This window comes from Alexandromys fortis, unplaced genomic scaffold (assembly GCF_014885135.2).
Source record: "Alexandromys fortis isolate MF-2015 unplaced genomic scaffold, M_Fortis_MF-2015_v1.1 scaffold_119, whole genome shotgun sequence".
Taxonomy (NCBI): Eukaryota; Metazoa; Chordata; class Mammalia; order Rodentia; family Cricetidae; genus Alexandromys; species Alexandromys fortis.
The window spans coordinates 4865518-4886336 of record NW_026067991.1 but is presented as its reverse complement, the minus strand read 5'-3'; the positions used below and the strand labels follow the sequence as shown (position 1 = coordinate 4886336).

The 20819-nt window shown below is 43.9% G+C and overlaps 1 protein-coding gene across 1 annotated transcript in view; it reads right to left on the bottom strand.

Annotated features, from left to right (window-relative positions):
* Positions 1 to 1122: 1122 nt before the first annotated feature.
* Hacd2 (3-hydroxyacyl-CoA dehydratase 2) overlaps positions 1123 to 20819 on the bottom strand; it is a 94215-nt gene continuing 74518 nt past the window's right edge. Inside the window, exons 5-7 of the mRNA XM_050159841.1 lie at positions 11569 to 11690; positions 9193 to 9371; positions 1123 to 3902 (exon numbers count right to left, since the gene is read on the bottom strand). Coding sequence (XP_050015798.1) covers positions 3820 to 3902; positions 9193 to 9371; positions 11569 to 11690 — 384 coding nt within the window. The 3' untranslated portion in view covers positions 1123 to 3819. The remainder of the gene's footprint in view (positions 3903 to 9192; positions 9372 to 11568; positions 11691 to 20819) is intronic.

Sequence of the window (20819 nt, the reverse complement as noted above, 5' to 3'; positions counted from 1 at the left end):
TTTTCAAAGAAAGTATTGGTTAAAAACACAAAAGAACTTCATGGCTCTCCCATGATCTGGCTTAGATACAAGGAGGGGAATGTTAATAGGTTTGGCTATTTTTGGGTATAGTTACTTAAACAGTTTCTTCACCACCAAATGGTTTGACAATGAGCCAGGCTATTTGTAAGGCTGGGATTAAAAAATAACGATATGATGAATCGCAATGCTAGCTCTCACTCGTTAAGGGGCAGAACCCAGCAGCACAGAAGGCTGTGTAATAGGAGGCTTCCTAATCGCACCAGGCAAGTCTTCAGGCTAAGGCTAACATCAGCAGAGCACACATAATTGCCACAAAGTAGACAACGGCAACCAGAAAGCGCCAGTTCTCACCACCACCCCGAGATGGTGCAGGATGACCGACTTTCCTGCCTGATTCCTTTTCGCGGAAATGAGAAACAAAGGATCCTGCACGGGAGAGGGGCGCTCAGGCTGCTGTGCAGAGAGCAGATGTTCTCCCCTGGGAGACCAGACAGTGGTTACCTTTGAGAAACACTGCAGATTTAGGTGGGGGCACCTAGGAGACTGGACAAGCCTGTGCACAGAGACTAGGGAAAGAAACTGGATCCAGAGCGGGAGGGCATCCTAACCAAGGTCCCTCCAACACTTCTTAGGTGAGTTTGACCATGTGAAAAACTCCCAGGAACTTTCCGGAACTGGAACCACTTTCAGGGTGAGGTCCTTGAACTTCACCACATCTAATTTCATGGAAGATGAACACTGCTGGGAAACCGTTATCTGCTGCCTGGGGACTCAGCTTAGTATTAGAAAACCCCCAAACAAATAAACAAAAACCCCATTCTAGGGCAAAGGATCTTCCATCTTCACTTCTTACTGATTAATGTTGTAGACTTCTGGTTCCTCAGCTGGGGGGCGGGGGACTCGCAGCCTTGTGCAGCCTGTTGGCAGCCTGCCTTGGTGAACTCGAACACTAACTGGCAGAAAGAAAAGTCTATTTTTTCTATAAGTACAGAAGTGGTAATATCAGAAACAGATTTGAAAATCATCAAAGAACAAGCTGGAGTCTGTAATGGAAGGGGAGTTTCCACATTCTTGCAACATGGCCCAGATCAGACCCAGGCAGAGCACACACCAGTTTATTTTGAATGCAACATAGATCAGTGTTTGATGAGTATAACCTACTACATTAATATCAGATAAAAACAGCTTTCAAATGCATGCATAGAAAGTTAAGCATAGTCTTTGAGCTCCTTATTTCTAGATATACAAAAAATACATTTAAATTATATAATTTTAGTGAATCAAAGACTTATAAAATTACAATTTTGGTTTCCACAACATAGAAAAAATACAAAAATGATTATATATATGGTTGTATAATTTTTTTCACCCAAATTTCAAAGGAGCAGTATGTACTGACTTTGATGTTTCATAATGGTTGATCTGAAACTCAGAACTGACTGTGATTTTCAGGACCACAGTGACACCAGCTTTTATTAGAAATGAGAAGCAGCAGCACGAGCGTCTGCTCTTGGGCTGGTGTCGGCTGCATCGTCCTCTTGCTCAGTTGGCTTTTAGAGGAACACGCTTATTCTGTGACTAACTCCACGGGGCTTCTGATTACAGAGCAGGACGTGCAGTGAGTGGTCCCCACCTCAGCACGATGCAGATTAACAACACAAGTCTACAGAGCACTGCTGTGCACCTCAAAGAATCCTTCCCTTCAAGAGGGCCCCTTGGGAAGATCTGAGACCATCACGGGTGTGGGGAAGATGATGCCTCAGACTCTTAAGTCTGAAAGTACCCTTTGAAGTACCCTGAGAAGCACCTTCCTCAGTCACACCTCACTATTAGACGTGACACTTGGAGGGACTGGATGTTCTCAATTTATAAAAGAACAAAATTACCTTAATTCCAAAGAAGAAATTAATTCATGTTAGGGATGAAAAAGGAAAGGAAAAAAAAAAAAAACAAAACAAAACACTAAAAGCCAACTGCCAAGAGAGGTGACTGACAGACAGCTGCACACACCTGCTGTGCCTTCAGTGCTCATGTCCAGAAGACACTGGATTGAGACCCTTTCTGAAGGAAACCGGGGATTGTGTTCTCATCACCCACATTCAATTCGATGTAGTTCAGCCGATGCAGAAGGCCCCAGGAAGACCCTGTCCTTAGGCTGGACAGTTTGCTTCTCACATCACCTCCTGCAGCCATTCCGACACAACTGTGACAATCTTAGATACAAGACTGATAAACACAAGTTGATTCTGTTTTACAGAAGTACAGTTTGGAGGAATAAAAAGTTGAAGAAAATCTTTCCCACATATTTGTCTATCAAATACCAGAATAGATTGTGATTTAAACACAGCAAGTTAAGAGAGCTGACTGGAGGCAGAATTCTAATGTTCCCTTTGACAATAACTTATTACACACCTGCCTGCATTGGTTTTTCAAGCTCCTATGAAAATACACATTTGAAAATGTAGTTTTCATTATATTCTTCTGATTGGAACAATTATATTCTAAATGACAATGGCAAGATTTTTAAAGTCTTAAACAGAAAAGAAAACAAGGGACGAGATCCTATTAATGTGCTGTCTAAAATCAGGTGCATATCTAAACTCGGGCCTGGCATTTTCATTAGAACTTTGCTTTCTATTTTTAAAAGGATAGTTTGTTGAGTGCACTGTGAGGAGCGGCGGGCAGGGCAGTAACTCAAGTTTTGCCTGTCTCCTCCAAACCTTTCCTAAAGGGACTTCCATAGACAGTTAGGCAATTCAGTGCTGGGAAGACTCCTTAGACAATGCCCACAGTCGAAAGCCAGCTGGGGGCTGCTCTGACATGTGTGTCACTGAACTTACAAGGCAGTGGGAATTAACACAGGGCCACAATCAGGAAAAGTATCCAAACAAAAGAGTCAAAAGCTAAAATAAAAAGTAAGTATAGATTTATATCTATTTCTGAATGCTTTTCTGAACTATGGTGGTAACTACAGATTTCCTCCTCCTGTTTAATGCGGGCTTCGAGTCTGGCAATGAGAATAGCTCTGGGCCAGTACACATCTGTGCTCTGAGCTGGGTACAATGGAGGTACTGGGCATTTACTAGGTACCGAGCCTCCCCTCTCACACCTTGGCTTGTTAGAACCTACAGAAGCTAAGCCCAGGTAAGGGTCTTTACAGTATACAGACTTACTAACTCCAAGCACGGTTCTTAGTGGCAGGCAGTAATGAGTCAATTGAGAACAAATGAAAGACTTAGGCTTTTAGTGGCTTTCTGGTTACAGGCACTACCCGAAGCTTCACAGGCATATACATCTTATAACTCATTCACTAGATATGAGGGCTAGGTCCTAGCCAGAACTTCAGAGCATTCCAGAGGATAAACTGCCGCTTCTTAATCACAGAGAGTTTCCAGCATGCCGTCAAGCACTTTGAGAAGGGGATGCTAAACACACTGCAGACTGCATCTCTCGAGAATTCAGTGTTACAGGTTTCTATCTGTCAGGTATATGAAGGACACGGAGGAGATAAAACACCAACCCCTTCTAGGACCATCACAGACACTGGGAACTCCTGGTTATAGCATGCTGAAAGGACCAGCTAGGATGCTTGAACTAACAGCCTTCTGCATTTTTATCTTTATTTTTATTTTTTATAAAATCCCAGGCCCACGTGACACTGGATTTTGGTTCTTATTTTGTTTTTAATATTTTAAAAATAGTTCTTACTTATTTTCTATGAAATGTACTGGGAACTCAAAAAGTCTGCAGCATTTTTTGATCTTTGAAAAGTTTGGTTTTGGGTAGTGGTGTGGAGAGTTAGTCAAACTTCTTGTGTTCTTCAGTGCGAGAGAGGACCTTTCTTCTCTGGTGGAGCATGTGGAAGTACAGCTGGGGGAAAACTGGAAGACAAGAAGAGAACAGTGGCTTAGGCGCCTTTGGAAGCCCCACTCACTCACTCAAAGCACGGCTCCAGACGGTGACCAATAGCACGAATAAAACAGGCGTGGAGAGGGAGGAACAACATGGGACTCTCCTGCTCCAGCTGTGTGCAGTGGAATGGCAGACACTATTGCCACTACCATAAGAGTCAAGATGCCAGAGGTCACCAAATAGTTATCATCCATGCCGGAGACTGGAAACAGTGTCACACGAGGCAAGTTTCTGTCACTGAGCAATGGGCCCAAAACCTGCTTATGCCCCACTAACCACATTTATTCTAGGTAACTTCAGAACCCCAGAGAAAGACATGTGATGGAGTCTTTCCGATTTCAGGAGAGGAAATCACAGCTCCAGAGAGGGTAAACAACATGCCTGGGTGCTCACAGGGAACCTGATCAGGTCCTGGGCTCTGGACTGCTTGGGGGTGGGGCCATAGCGATCACCGCAGGGCACATACTGAGAAAGGCTCATCTATGACCAGCAGAATGAGGAGGGAGAAGAGGGCCACAGACATAACAAAGCAGCGCTAGGGGTGTAGAAGGGAAGCCAGTATTTTGGGGACTGGAAAGCCTTCTGTCCTTGGTATTGATTTTAGAGGAGAGACTGCCTCCCTAAAGAATGTTTGGCAAGGGGGTTGGAGTAATGGGCATTTAGAATATGAAACAGGGATGCCAAAATATGCCTAACACCTGTTCACCACAAACCAAATGTCCAGTGGAGAAGTGCTGATTGACAACCTGGTCTTCACATGACTACTGCAAACGGGACACCCAGTCACCACAGAAACACTGTGTAAGGACCCTTCCCTTCCCTTTCAGTGGCCCCATCTCTGTGTTCCAGAGAACAGCCTGTATTTGAGGGGCGGGGGCTTCTCCTATTGCCAGCTCTCCTGGGAAAGTTAATTCCTTAAGCTGATAACTGTTTTTTTTTTGTTTGTTTGTTTTTGTTTTTCCTGACAGGGTCTCTCTGTAGTCATGGCTGTCCTGAAACTTGCTAGGTAAACCAGAGTATCTGCCTGTCTCTGCCTCCCAAGCGCTGAGATTAAAGGTGTGCACCACTGTGCTTGGCTTTAAGCTGACCAAATTTTAAATGCCCCTCTTAAAGAGCTTCAAGGTATCAGGAGGTATCCAGAGATGTGGCCAACAGGCTCCAAGGCCAGTTGCCACCCCATTTGCTACTTCCAGGGAGGAAGTTACTCATGGAAGAGGCTCAGCTTATGCAAAGAATTCAACAGTGACACAACTATTTTGGTACGAAAGCCAGAAAATTTGACAAGCTCTATAATCTAAAAACTGGAAATAAGGATATAATTAAGCCATAGGGAGTGCTAATTGTAATCATTTAAAAACGCGGGCCAGCCACATCGCCAGCTTTCCCTAGGAAAGGGGCTCTCTGAGCTGAGCAGGCTCAGGACTGGCTGCATTTGTGACTACGCATCACTCACAGGGGGTGGCAATGTGTTGGGAACTATAGATCCCTGGCCTCTTGACTTTCTCAGACCCTTTGGCTGCTGGAGTGAACTGAGCAAAACACCTGTGCCTGCAGCTGCTCTGAGCAGGCGACCTTGCCTGCAGCTGCTAGATCCCAAGAACTAGGCATGGCTAAGGATCCCTACATAAGCTGTCCCTGAGCACAATAAAGACTGGCACTTGGCATTCTTGTATCAAGGATGACCCGTGTCTGCGTCTCTCTGTCTCTGTGTCTGTCTCTGTGTCTGTCTCTGTATGTTTTTACGTCTCCAGCTTAGTTCCCGGCTCACGTACCAGTCCTGTAGTGGCACGGGAGCTCCAGGACCGTCTCCATTTGGGCTTTTACAGCAATGCCCCATGGCATCTTCAGAGGTTAGTACTAGAGGCTATTCATTAGACCCCTCACTGGTAGTAGAAGCAGAAGATGGTCATGCGTTCCTTCAGTCTCATGGGAAAGAGCTTGAGGCTATGCTATCAGCAGGGTCACACTACAGAAATGAGGTTTTTTCTAAATTTAGAATTTTTAACAAACATTTATTTAGTATGTGTGCATTGTGTCTGTGCATGTGCCGTGGTACATGTGTGGAGGTCACAGGACATCTTGTAGGTGTCGTCTATTTCACTCTACCTTGTGGGTTCCAGAGATGGCACTCAGGGCGCCAGACTTGGCACTTTAACCATAGACATTTTGCTGGCCCAGACGTGGCCCTTTCCGTTCTCTTACACTCGGCAGAGGCCTTTAGTGCTCTAGGTAGAAAGAGGAATGCATGTGGGAAGCTGGACACTGGATGCTCTAGGGCGGTTTTCTGTTCCAGGGGTGACTTCTTGGCAGTCAAAGCATTGATACTGTCTCTATCAGAATGACCACTGTGATCAGGATGAACACTACCCTACCCATTCTAAGCAGTAGATCCTGAGTTTACCCCTAATGTCAATGCAGAAAAAGAAGAACAAGACAGCAGAAAACAGAGTAAACTGCTCCTATGTCCAACTGTCCCTCATGAAATGAGGAGGGGCAGAGGATGTGGATTGGAGGCTGGGGTGCCCCTGTAGCAAGTCAATCCTCAGTATTCAGGACACATGGCTACTTTAACTACATCTAGCCATACTGATGAAAGAAAGCCTTGAAGAAGATACTACCTGAATAGGCAACTGAGAAATCTCTATCTTCTGTTGGTTCTGAACTGGAGAGCAGAAAGGAAGGAGGAGGAGAGACCTAAGGTTAGGAAAGCTGAGTTCCGTGCCTGGAGAGACCAGGCAGCTGTAAAAAGCATATGTTTCTCTTGTAGAGTACCAGAGTTTGGTTCCCAGCACCCATGTGAGACAGCTAATTCTAGCTTTAGAGGATCTGATGCCTCTGGCCTCTTAAGGGACATGGCCTGCCTATAACTAAAAATCGATCTTGATGACTTGGTGGATAAAGGGGCTTGCTGAGCAAGCCTGACGCCATGACTGTGATCCCGGTCACATGGAAAGAGAACTGACACATGACTGTGATCCCGGTCACATGGAAAGAGAACTGACACATGACCGTGATCCATGTTACATGGAAAGAGAACTGACACATGACCGTGATCCCGGTCACATGGAAAGAGAACTGACACATGACTGTGATCCCGGTCACATGGAAAGAGAACTGACACATGACTGTGATCCTGGGTCACATGGAAAGAGAACTGACACATGACTGTGATCCTGGTCACATGGAAAGAGAACTGACACATGACTGTGATCCTGGGTCACATGGAAAGAGAACTGACACGTGACCGTGATCCCGGTCACATGGAAAGAGAACTGACACATGACTGGGATCCCGGTCACATGGAAAGAGAACTGACACATGACTGTGATCCTGGGTCACATGGAAAGAGAACTGACACATGACTGTGATCCATGTCACATGGAAAGAGAACTGACACATGACTGGGATCCCGGTCACATGGAAAGAGAACTGACACGTGACTGTGATCCCGGTCATATGGAAAGAGAAATAACTCTTCACTTTTGTCCTCTGACTTCACACATGTGCTCCTTATAAATAAAAAGTAAACATGTAAGTGAAAAAACAGTGAATCTAGTTCAGGGCTGCAGACACAGGCTAGTTGTAGAGGCTATGTGCTAAGGTCCAACAATCCCACTCCTCAAAAATGAACGAGAATGAGAGTTCTGCCCTTAGGTCTGTGCTTGCTCCCCTCTCCCTGAAGGTCAAGATGGAAGACCCGCCAGTGCTGGCTGTAGTTTCCACCAGGGCCCCAGTATCACGGAGGGCTGCTCATGCCTGACCTGCTAGTCAGTCCAGCAATAGGCCATCAGGAAGGTTGGCAAGACTGGCTACCAGGGAGAGCAGAGGGAGGCCGCCTTGAGAACTGCTCCTAGATGGAGGCCTTACCAGCAGTGGGACTCTGGCAGGAACCCTGAGCTGGACCCTGGATCACCATCAGTGTGGAAGTTCTTGCAGAGGTGTGTCCATGCCACCTTCCCTGCCCTTCTTAGTCCCACAGTGTGGGGCATATCTCCTGCTTGTCAGAATAGAAACAAACAACTGAGGTGCCCACAGGGTTGCTATTCTGAGAGTAGTAAAACCGCTGCTGTTCCTTGCTGCTTTGGAGCTGAAAAAACGAAGCTCCAGGAAGCAAACGTTGAAAGGTGAAAAAACCGTGCATTTGCGTAAAGCACATTTTTACTCTTCCAGATTTGTCTTTTGTTTCAACATCCAGGCCCTTTCCCCCATGTGAAGAGAAATGGCTGTTAGCTGCCAGGGACCCAGCACGAAAGGGGAGGGTTTGGGAATGAATAGAAGGGAAACCAAACCATAAAACAGGATTGCTGTGTTCAAGAATTTCTTCAAGACAAATGTGCAGATGAAATCTGGATGGAGTTTTTTTCCCCTCCTCACAATGCGTAAAATGCAATTTTCCACAGAGGGACACAAACATAGGATGACTCACTCAGATAATGCTGGGGGCTAAAGAAATAAAATCTATCCCTGTGTGAACTTAGTGGGGTTTAAGGGAGATTCAGCGTTACAGTGGCTACAGTATAGCTAAATGAGAAGATGAGTTAGCTGGGGTTGTCCTTGAGTCTAACAGGTCCTTTTTGGAATACAGAGATCAACCAGAGGAGTTAGAACTGAGGAAAACACTCCTCGTGACAGCAACAAGATCCGATGGCACTGTCGGATGTGCCCTTCCCGCTCCGTCCCTGTGTACTCAGAGGTACATTGAGTTTTCCGTACATTTAAGCGATCAGTAGTTCTATTAGAATAACTGGAAACCACACTGAAGGGAACACTGTGTCCTATTCTGAGAGTTTTGTGCTCAACAAGAAAACGAGAAATGTAGAAAAAAAGAACATTTGTTTTCATTTTGTTATTTGTTTCTTCTAGTCAGCTTCTAAGCTCTGGAAATGAAGCAGCTGCCTATTTTGATATAGCGAGCAAAGCAAACATCTTTTACAATGTGTTTCACAAACCATAATAAAACAGTTCTTAAGAGATAGGAGAATAAAGCAAGGTAAGGCCTTCAGTGGCTTTCTGCTTTCTCCTCAATACTCTCCCTAATACAGGGTTGACCTAGCCTCCTCTTCAGTGTTTCAAACCCACACACTAAGAAGGGTTCATCTTTATTCAATTACTACCAGAGAAAATTACTTCTGATAGTTGGTGATCAATGAAGACCAAAGTGTTCCCATCAATGAGATTTATATTAGATATAAAGCAAAGACAAGCAAAGATGTAACTCTAGTAACTGTAGAGCTGACTTTTGCACATAAATATACTTACGTGGAATGTAGGAGATCATTACCAGGATCAGGAATGCATAGTAGTCAAAGGAGAAGTTGTATTTGTTGGGTAAGCTGATGGAGTACAGGCCAGCCTGCCGGACAAAGGGCAGAGCTGCGTACATTGTGAGCAACTCTCCCGACACCCCCATTGGGTACAGCACAATGAAAAGCGTGTACCTGCAACAAAACAAAACCTCACTGTGGCTCAAAGCCGTGTTCAGAAGCACTGTCTTCTCAGAAAGCTACACCTGTTTATATTCAGCCTCTACCAGGCAATTTGAAAAGGGCCCATTGTAGGTACATGTTTCTAAATGTTCTAAAGCAAAGTCAATGTGTTTAGCCAGCCTCAAAACTTGTCTTCTTCAGAACATGCCTCTTGAGACCAACAAAGGGGCATTAAGACATAACGAAGGGCCCTCCTCATGGAGGCACAGAGGAAGGAGGTAGAACAGCTACCCAGGAATTCCTAGGGCACACCAAGCTGCATGTGGACTGAAGAAAACAGCACATTACACACGTACTTTCTGCTGTTTCTCAAATGCCTATACATGCTACTGTGAAAACAGAATCTTGACTAATTTTAACATTAAATTTCTAATAGCCTTTAATTTTACAAATAAACCCACACAATTATACTATTATTGCTGCATGAGAGGCTCGTACAATTATTCTCACTTTAAAAAGTTTTATCTGGCTGGGCGGTGGTGGTGAATGCCTTTAGTCCCAGCACTCAAGAGGCAGAGACAGGAGGATCGCCATGAGTTTGAGGCCAGCCTGGTCTACAAAGTAAGTTCCAGGATAGGCTCCAAAGCTACAGAGAAACCCTGTCTCAAAAAACAAAACAAAACAAAAAACCCAAAAAAGTTTTATCTGTTTTAAAAGAATTCAGAAGAGCTGGAGAAAGGCTCAGTGGTTAAGAAGACTTGCTGCTCTTACAGAGGACCAGGGTTCAATTCCTAGCACCCATATGGTGGCTCATAGCTATCTATAATTACAGTTCCAAGAAATCCAAAACCCTCTGACTTCTGCAGGCATCAGACATACATGTGGTACACATACATGCCTGCAGGCAAAACATTCATACATATTAAACAAAAAGAATTCAGAGGGCAGGTACTACTAGCACAGGACTGGCCTACAAATTATTCTACGGCATCAACATCCTGTGGAAATTGCCAGCTTTGATTTAAGAAACCAGTGCCTGTTCATGGCTCAAGATTAACCTGGACAAAACTTCCAGGCACAAGAATCTGCTGAGAAAGAAGCCATATTCTCTGTTGCAAACCTAGCTCATTAGGCAGGGTAGTGGTAAAGAATTGTTCATAGACCACGGAAGAAAATGAGCCAAAGAACTCTCCAAGAGGGGCTGAAGAGATTAAGAACACTGTCTGCTCTTCCAGAGGACCTGGGTTCCATTCCCAGCACTCACACGGTAGCTCACAACCATCTATGAGATCTGGTGCTACGCCAGAACACTGTATGCACAATTAAAAAAAGAATTCTTCAAGAATAAAGCCAAGGCCCAGCCAACAACCATTCCCACAGACAGAGAGCCGGCATAGTGGCGGTGCAGGTGGGTTGGGAGCTGCTAGTTCCCCTTTTTCCTGAATATAATTATTTCAGAAAATAATAAAAGAGGCTCATATACCTGAAATGTTGGAAACTGGATGCTGTTCATAATGCAATCACTGAACAATAGCTGTTTCCCTTCCAGGAAATGAGGAGTCTCAACTCCAAAGTGAGTCTGGAGCTTTTTGCTGTGTCCTCCTCACCCCATAGTCCTTCAGGCACAAAACCGTAACTGGACAGACAGATGTGCCACCAGTCTTTTGCCAAAGCCCTAACGGAATTTTGTTATTGTGATTGAGACAAGGATCTCATTCTGTGGCCAAAATTTAGGGCAATTCTCCTGTCTCAGCCTCCCAAGTTCTGGGAATTACAAAGGCATGAATCACTGTGCTGAATTCTTAATTGAATTCTTGAAAAGCAAAATAAAACTCATAAGCAGAGAAAACAACATAATTTTTTCTATCAAGTAAAAATGACCTTAAAAATCATAGTTTCTTGAAAAAACAAGACTAAGAGAGGTAGATATGAACCAGAAATCACCACAATGGGACAAGTTCATCAGCTAAATCGAATAAGGACAAAAACCAGATATTAAATCTCTGCTGAATAAGTTAACAGAAAAGAACTGATTTCCATAAAAATAATCTAAGTAAAGCACAGAGACTGCAGAACTGTTTCTAGAGATGAAAGTCAAGATCATTCTGGTGAGACCCCTCCATCTCATTCAGTTCGAGTTTGGGGGAGTTGGAGGAGAATACAGTGATGGATGCTTTCAAAGTTAGTCTTCGCTTATGCACTTCTTTACCTGGCCCATTTGATGATGTAAGGCAAATGGTTTAATAGACTGAACGTGTAAAAGGAGTAACGAATAATTTCCGTGATTGTCCAGGCAATAACAAACAGAAGCACACTGTCTTCACTCTGCACCTGCAGGGAAAGGAAAAAGATGTAAGAGCAAACAAAGGAGCATGTGGAAAGAGGCATTACAGTCTGCAGTGCCTGCAAAGCTGCCCAGCCACAACCACCCATCTCTGTTCTCAGTGGCTGTAGCACAGCTCAGAAAAGGGCTCGCTGACCAAAACCCAGGTATTACAGCAGTCCTGCAGAGATGCATAGGAGGCTCAGCTTATGGGCCAGCCCACAGGAGCCGCTGGACGAAAACTATCTGAGCTGGATCTCCCGGTGGGGGCGGGGACAAATACAGCAAGGCTCTCTGCTGCTCTGAGAGGCAAAGGTACAGTGACACTGGCAGGAGTCAAAAGCAGGGAGGCAGGGAGGCCAGGAAGACAAGCTGGTGCGACGCTTAGGATCTGTCACCAAGAATCTGAATGCAATTGGTGTCACAGCTGGGATCCGAGGACATTTCAAGAACGAGAATGTGAGGTTAAAGCTCAGGTGGGCAGGATGAACTCAAGGGAGGAAGAGGTGTAGACCATTCACCAGGCAGGTGTTTATGGTGGGGCACTCATGACTTCTTCCCCGAGCCCAGGCTTACACCCTCTGTGAGGAGAAAAGCTGTCTTGCGGCTCACAGGAGGCAGCTAGAACCAAAAGAACTTTGACACTGCCTGTTTTTATGCTGTAAAAATGACAACCTTTTAAACTGCCACTACGTATCTTACAGATGCTGTCCCCATGCAGGAACTTATGGCTATGACATGAACTGAAGCACCCTCCCATCCCACTCCAGTTGATCATTTTTTCATGAGCCAAACCCAACAGAGACGCTGTTTCCCACGCCCTCCGTGGTCGGTGAGTTGATGTGTTAGAAATCCGACTCAGTAAACTGAGCAGACTACTATGCACTGTTTTCTGTCTTATCCCAACACCTAGCAGCAAAGGTACAGCATCCCAGCCTTCACTTTGCTTCTTTCCATCTGCAGAGGCAACAGTTTCTAGCACTTACATTCTTTCTCAGAAAGTGTACATGGAGCAATCCACCTACACGATGAAAGAAGCAGTCATTTACATAGCTATTAACTAAATTGCCCTGACAAAGAACTTCATAAATGCATGGTTACTATTCTCTAAAAATAATAAGAATTTTATACTGTCAAGAGCAGGAGTACTTTCTGCTTTCCTGGTGCTTTATTAGCCACAGTAAGGCCAGAGTGCAGCACCTTCAAAGCCCATGGTGAAGCTTTGAGTAAAGCCTACTGATACTGAATCTAACCTCGTAGGGCGTGCTGCTTTTTCATGGATTTTTGTAAGCTTCTTTATCTGACACTGATGTAAGATTTTATTGGTTTTATTTTATTATTATTTTTTTATAGCTATGGCTAAATCCTGTGTAAAGACCCCCAGTAGGAAGCTCCTCCAGTGTTTTGTACTCTATATCATCTTGAAAGAATATGTGATTTAACTTATCTTTTGTCTTCCCAAAGCACCCAATGCTTTTCCCAGGAACAAGCTCCACAACTATCTGTGGAGCAAAGGGATTCAACCTACTCAGCTCACTAGACCCAGTTCCCTTCTTTGTAATACTTAATATCTGTTACCCACATAGGCAGGTAACAAATGAGCAGATGAATCTCAAGTTTCTCACTTTGACCCAGTCAAGCAGGTGGTCTGAAGGAACAGACAGCTTTTACACAGTCTCTGTTTACTTACGTCTCTTTTAAAGGCTGGGACTAGGGGAATGGCCATGTTGTACAATTATAACTGCTGATCAATAAGAAATTCATCCTTGGGATCAAAAAGGGATTTGAGCAACTACAGAGATGGCCTAGAGGGCACTTCCAGAGGACCTAGGCTCAACTCCAAGCACCTACATGGTGGCTTTCAACCGTTCTTAACTCTAGTTTCAGGGGATTCAATGTCCTCTTCTGGTCTCTGTGGGTACCAGGCACACACATGGTGCACAGACATACATGTAGGCAAAACACTCATATACATAAAATAAGATTAAAATAAAAAAGAAGAGATTTGGATAAAGTTAGAGGTCAAATCTTTCTGATTTGCAGATAATTATTTAACAACAAGGAACAAGGCAAAATGTAATGAGTTAAAATCAACAAGATGACTGCAGTAGTTTGAATGTAATTCTCCCCATAAGCTCACAGGGAGTGGTACAATTACGCTTTGCTGGAGTAGGTATGGCCTTGTTGGAGGACGTGTGTCATGGTGGCGGAAGGCTTTGAGGTCTCATATGATCAAGCCAGGCCCCATGTCTGAGTTCACTTCCTGTTGCCTGTACATCAAGATGTAGGACTCTCAGCTTCTTCACCAGCACAGTCTGCCTACACACCACCACGTCCTGCCATCATAATAGGACCTCTAAACCTCTGAACTGTAATCTACCCCAATTTAAATGCTTCCTTTATAAGAGCTGCCATGGTCATGGTATCTCTTCACAGCAACAGAAACCCTAAGACAATGACCAACAAGACTGGGATTGGTGTCTGTAACTCATGTCACAAAAGTATTAATCATAACAGTCAAAAGGTGGATGGAATTCAAGAGTACATTATGGATAAATACATCAACAACTGCATGCATGTATAAACACACAGAATAGGAAATATTAAGCCTTAAGAAAATCTTTACAGGTGCTACAACATGGATGAATGAACCTTGAAGATTATTTCAGTTAAATATGCCCTTCACAAAAGAACCAACACTATGATTCTACTTACATGAGTACATAAGAAGTCAAACTCAGAGGTAAGTAAAGACAGGTTTCTAGGAGCTGGGCAGGAAAATGGGGAAATACTGTTTAACTGGTATGAGTTTCGGTTTGGGAAATTGAAGAAAATTCTGCAGATGGAAGGCAATCAAGGGAATACACTTAAAGCAACTTAACTGTACACCCAAAAATGATCAAAATGGTAAATGTCAGACCTATTTCTCCATGATAAAATAACTTACACGAAATATTTCAAAATCTACAGAAAGAAATATAAAGTCTTCCACAATTCAGCAATGAAGTGACTTCAGTACAGACTAAAGAATACCCTGGCTTTGGTGGTTTGAAAGAAAATGGCACTATTAAGAGGTGTGGCCTTATTGAAGTAGGTGTGGTGTTGTTAGAGAAAGTGTGTCTCAGTCTCCTCCTGCTGCCTTCAGATCCAGATGTAAAACTCCCAGCTACCCCTTCAGCACCACGCCTGCCTACTAAGCCTCTGAACTGTGAGTCAGCCCAAATTAAGTTTTTTTTTTTTTTTTTTTTTTAGTAAGAGTGGTGATGGTCATGGTGTCTCTTCAAGGCAACAAAAATTCCAACTCAGACAAAGCTGATACTAGGGACTAGAGTATTGCTGTGAAAAGCCTCACCACGCTTTTGTTGGGAGGAATGTGGGCTTTGGATTAGAAAAGCAGTTGAAGACTTTAAGTGGGGCTTACTGGCCCATCCTAGTAGGAACATAGAAGACAGTGGTGCTGAGGTGATCTGAACTGTGGAGGACTGGCTCAAGAGGTTTCAGAGAAGAAGATTAATATGTGCTATTAATCTTGTGACATTTTGGTGAAGAATGTGGCTGCTTTCTGTCCTTGTCCAAAAATATCTGCCTGAGGCTAAATTGAAGAATTTTTGCATTAATTGCATTAGCTGAGGAAATATCAAAACAGCCTAGTATTGACTCTCTGTGGTGATTAGTGTTCACTCTTATGCAGATTTATAGTGAACAAGCTGAGCAAGGAAAACACAAAATGTACAATCTGAGAAGAAAAGGGGAACCAGGAAGTGAAATGGAGCTAAGGTCTGTGCTAAAGGAGATAAACAGATTAGAGAATAATCTAAAGTTCTGTCGAGTGCTGATCTCAGGGCAAGATCCCACTCAGTTAAGCTTCCGATTTGTGAATAGGAATTAAAGAAATCTTAGAGCCAAGTGTGGTGGTGAGCGCCTAAATCCCAGCACTAGGAAGGCAGAGGCAGGCAGATCCTCAATTCACGGACAGCCTGATCCACAACATGAGTCTGAGGACAGCCAAGCTCAGGCGGTGAAGGAAACCATGCAGAGCAGAAGGCTGGTGGAGATGTAATGGAGTGAGGAGCAGAGATCCGGCCACAGCAGCGCAGAGCTCGAGTTCCAGAACCACATGGCTGTCTCTAGAGTCAAGAATAGAAGAAAGGGCTTATGGAATCTCCTCCCGTGACTAAGGAAAGCCACTGGGGGCCAGATGTGTGTCAGAGAGGCCACTGTGTGAAGCTGAGAAGCCTTGATTGCCTTGGAGACCCTAAAATATTGAAGGTGCAGAGTTGTGGGATACCTGCCGTGGAAAGGTGCTAACAGGGAGAGGAACCAGCCCAAGGAAAGAAGTGTGCTGCAGTCAACAAAGCTGAAAGGAGCTGGAGATCTGAAGAGAGTTTTAACATCAGACACGGAGATGCAGAGTCTGGAGTTTGCCCAGCTGGTTTGGTCCAATATTTTCTCACGCTTCTCCTGTTCTATCCGTTTAGAATGATAATGTGTAGCCTGTGTCATTTTATATTGGAAGTATGTGAGCTTCTTTTCATTTTGATTTTACAGGGGGTTACAGTTAAGAGACTGCATGAGTCTCAGTAAAGACTTCAGACTTTTACGGGATTTAGACTATTATAGACTAAGGAAACTTTTAAAGTTGGACTTAATGCATTTCTGTATTATGATATGGCTACAAGCCTATAGGGGCCTGGAAACGGAAGATGGTGGTTTGAAAGAGTATGACCCCATAGGCTCATAGGAAGTTGTACTATTAGGAGCTGTGGTCTTGTTGGAGGAAGTATGCCTTGGTCTCTTCCTGCTGCCATCAGATCCAGATGTAAAGCTCTCAGTTCCTTCTCCAGTACCATGTCTGCCTGTGTACTGTCATGCTTCCCATCATGATGACAATGGACTAAGTAAGCCTCTGAGCTGTAAACCAGACCCAATTAAATGTTTCCCTTTGTAAGAGCTATCATGGCCATGGTGTCTCTGCACAACAAGAAAAACCCTAACTACGACACTGACTTATGAACCCCAGAAATGGGAGGGAGCAAACAGAGTATAAGCGATTACAAAACACACACTCAGCATTCAGCCATTAATACTGTAGTCCTGTCCCTAAGACTATGCTCTAAATAGATCAGCCCCCAGCTAGGGGCCTTGAACTAGCTAGCATAGTTTATCCTAGAAAAAGAAACAGAGGGCATGTACTTTAAAACATAAAAGGACATCATTAACATGAGACTAGTAGATAAAAGCAAAAAGCACAAATGCTGGTCTGAAATCAGAAAACTGACATAACAAACCAGATGACTAAGAACACCTGCTATCTCCTAGGGCTGCAGGATTCTGGGCCATGGACTTAAATCCAAACTGAGGCCAGGAGCAAGGAGGAGTCCTAGAGAGGATAGTGGGTGAGTTGAATGGGCACTGACAAGGGGTCCTGTGCAGTGCCTTGGGAAGGAATGGTGTTACCTTCCTCTGGAAAGTCACTGGGCTAGCTAACAGTTAGAACCAGCCCAACAAGAAGGCAGGGGTGGAGGAGGAGGCAGAGGAGAAGAGAATAAAGGGTCACTGGTTGCTGGGTGGGTGGGATTGGAATGTTATATTTTCCTTTATTAGAGGATCTTGAGCAGACCACGTCCCATCATTCAGTTTTCTCAGTTCCAGTTCAGGTCTGGTTCCAGGGCTGTATGGTATAATACCTCTTATATTTGATGAAAACTATTTTTTTTTTTTGCTTTTGAAAGCAAAAGTTGGGACTATTTCACCAGATGGAAAGACACCTATCTAATAGAGGGTAGTGATTCAAAGAGAAATGATAAAAAGTTTTCAGAGAAGTTATGATAGTGTAGCTTAGGAAGGCATTTTGAGAAGGAAAAGGACAAGTATTTCAAAGAGTTCAGCTCAGTTCTCTTTGTTTACTTGTTCTGGAGACAGTGTAGCCCTGGCTGGTCTAGGATTCACTAAATAGCCAGGCTGGTATCAAATCTGTCACTGTTCTCCTGCCTCTGACTCCTAAGTACTGAGGATACAGGAATGAGCCACGACTTGTAATTCAGCTATTTCAAGTTAAGACCTAGAGACATACAGTTTTATTAGCTATCAAGAATAAGAGGAGCTCATTGAATGTAGGGAGGTTGAACTAGGCTTGCATGGAGCCTTCACCCCTGTCTCATTGGGGTGGGAAGGTTCTCTGCGGGCTGTCAAAAGAGAAACCTGGACACCAACCCACATGCCCTTTCAACCTACAATCTGTCTGTCCTGCCTGTAAGATCTGCTGGGGCAATGGTGGTGTAAAACTTGTGGGAGTGGTCAACCAATGTCTGATTTAATTTAAGGCCCACACCAGGAGAGGGAGCCCATGCCCTATACTGTCTGGATGGTCAGGAACTGGAGACTGGATATCCCAGAGATAACCCTAAACTTGACTGGCAAACAATGAAACGATTCCCAATGATAGTCTGCTATACTCATAGATGGGTGTTATGTATAGTGTCACTAGCAGCAGAGGAGAGCAGGTGCAGAGAACCACAGCTAGACATTGTGCAGAGAGAAAAGAGTCTAAATTGAAGATCTCTATTAGGTCCCTTCCTTCACAGCTCAGGGAACCCCTTGGAAGAGGAGGAGGAAAGATTGTAGGAGTCAGAGGGGATGGAGGACACCAGCAGAACACAACCCACTGAATCAACTAAGCAGGGCTCACATGGGCTCAGAGACTGAAGCAGCAAGCACAGGGCCAACAAGGGTCTGCACCGGGCTCTCTGCATATATGCTGTGGTTGTTAGCTAGGTGTTTCTGTGGGACTCCTAACAGTGGGAGTAGATATATCTGACTCTTTTGCCTGCTATTGGAACTCTTTTCCTCCAACTGGGCTGCCTTGTCGAGCCTCCATATGAGGACTTTTGCCTTGTCTTATTGTATCTTGTTTAGTCATGTTTGATTGTTTTCTCTTGGAGGCCTGCTCTTTTCTGAAGGAAAGTGGATCTGGGGGAGAGGAGAGGTGGGGAGATCTGGAGGAGCGTAGGGAGTCTGGTCAGATTGTATGAGAGAAGACTCTATTTTCTAAAGAAAGACCGAGAGAGGGAGAGGTTTAAAGCTGAGTATGGTAGGATATAATCCCAGGACTCAGAAGGCTGAGGCAGGAGGATCACAAATTTGAGGTCAGCCTAAGATACATAGCGAAATCTTTTTCAGGAAAAAAAAAAGGGAGAGGGTTGTATTCAAATATTCATAGAACTATCACAGTTTATGAGTTAAAACAGTTGAAATATCTGGTGACATAATATAGTCATACAGCAGAATATGATTCAGCAACCTCCAGGAAAAAAACTGTATGTACTTCAACATAAATGAGTTAAATGAGTTAAAAAACAAAATAAAACATGTGTCATACTGTGTAAAAGAAGCAAAACGTTAAGTGGTCATTGTCTAGAAAAGACAAATCTGGAGACAGAAAGTAAATTAGTAGTGGCTAGGGTTTGGGTGTACAGTGAACTATAGAAGAGCAAAAAGCATCATATTATAGTGAAAGAATGTTCTAAGACTAGATTAAGGTATGTTGGTTGCACAACTTGTTAAATATACCAAAAAGTAGTGAATAAGTAAAATATTTTAAAAAATTGCAATGTTAAAAACTAATAAAGATTTTTTAAACAAGATTATAAATAAATAAATAATATTGACTTTTAACAGTGAAAAAGGTCATACAAGGCAAAAGAGGAAAAAGGTGATAATTGTGATTTACTGAGACTCAGAAAGGTCAGAGGGCAGGGCTAGGGTGGGCTTCCCCAGGTATCTTTAATCTTAAACACAGGGTCTGTGTCCTAGGCTGGCTAAAGATGACTCTGAATTTCTTATCCATCTGTCTGTACCTCCTGGGTGCTGGATTACAGGCAGGCACCACAATACTGGATTATACAGAGCTGGGGTTTGAATTGAGAGTTTTGCATGTGCTATGCAAACAATATGCTAACTGAGATACTTCCCTGTCCCCCAAGTGTCTCATGCTGTGCTCAAAGATGCATGTTCACAGTGAGGGCACACAGAGGGCAATGTGCTATGGGCTAGACCCTACTGCACACCATGGGCATGGGTCCTGTCCCTGATCTGAAGCCAGGGAGGAGGTAGTGTGTAGGTGGTTTGTGTGGTTTAGCCACAGGAGTTTACATAGCAATTCAAGCTGGAGAAACAAATGGGTGCAAGAGAGAAACCTTTACACATAAATAGCATCATCTGTCTGACTTTAAAAGGCATGGGGACTATCAGCGCACGGAAAGCTGTCACTTTTGTCACAGTCGAAGAGAAACAGATGGTGCACATAAGAAAGCAGCTATTGCAGAAACCCCATTCTTCTCAGTCCTTTGAAACCTGCTGTTTATCACTCCATTTATTTCAAAGGACTCCTGAGCCCAAGCTTTATGGCAAGCGTTCTTACTACAGCAGGGAGGAAGTGAAATGGTAAGGGTTCAGTAAGATGAGACACGGACTAGAGGCTGCTCTCAGAAACACTAGGAAGGGGGTCTGTACCTCGGGCTACCCGGGCTTCATAGCCTAGACAATGGAAGTCAATTCTTTCACAGTTCCAGAGCTTGGTGGCCATCAGGGTGGCAGGCAGCATGGTTGGCTGTGGTAAGAGCCTTTTCTGACTTGCAAGCTGGCTTCCTGACGCAGCCTCACATGAGAGTGGAAAGGGAGCTTTTCGGTATCCTATACGGGTACTAATTCTTCATGAACTCAGCTAAATAAAACTGTCTCCAAAGGTTCCTGCCCAAATACCATCAACATTAGGGTCTTGTCATCAACATAGGCATCCGGGCAATGCAGTTGCATGTGTGCAGTAGGAGGGGCATTATGTGGTCCAGAACAATGTTCTAAACCAAGTATTGACAAAATTTTTCTGTAAAAGGCCCTATATTGTAAATAATTTGGGTTGTGCAAGACATGAAAACTTTAAAAAATCTTGATTGATTTTTATACCCCTTAAAAATGGAAAAAAAAAATCTGGCCAGGTATGGTGGCACATGCCTTTAAACCCAGCCCCCAGGAGGCAGAGGTAGATAGATCTCTGTGAGTTCAAGATTGCCTAGTCTACATAGTAAGCTCCAGGCCAGACAAAGCTATGTAGTGAGACTGTCTAAAAAAAAAAAAAAGTA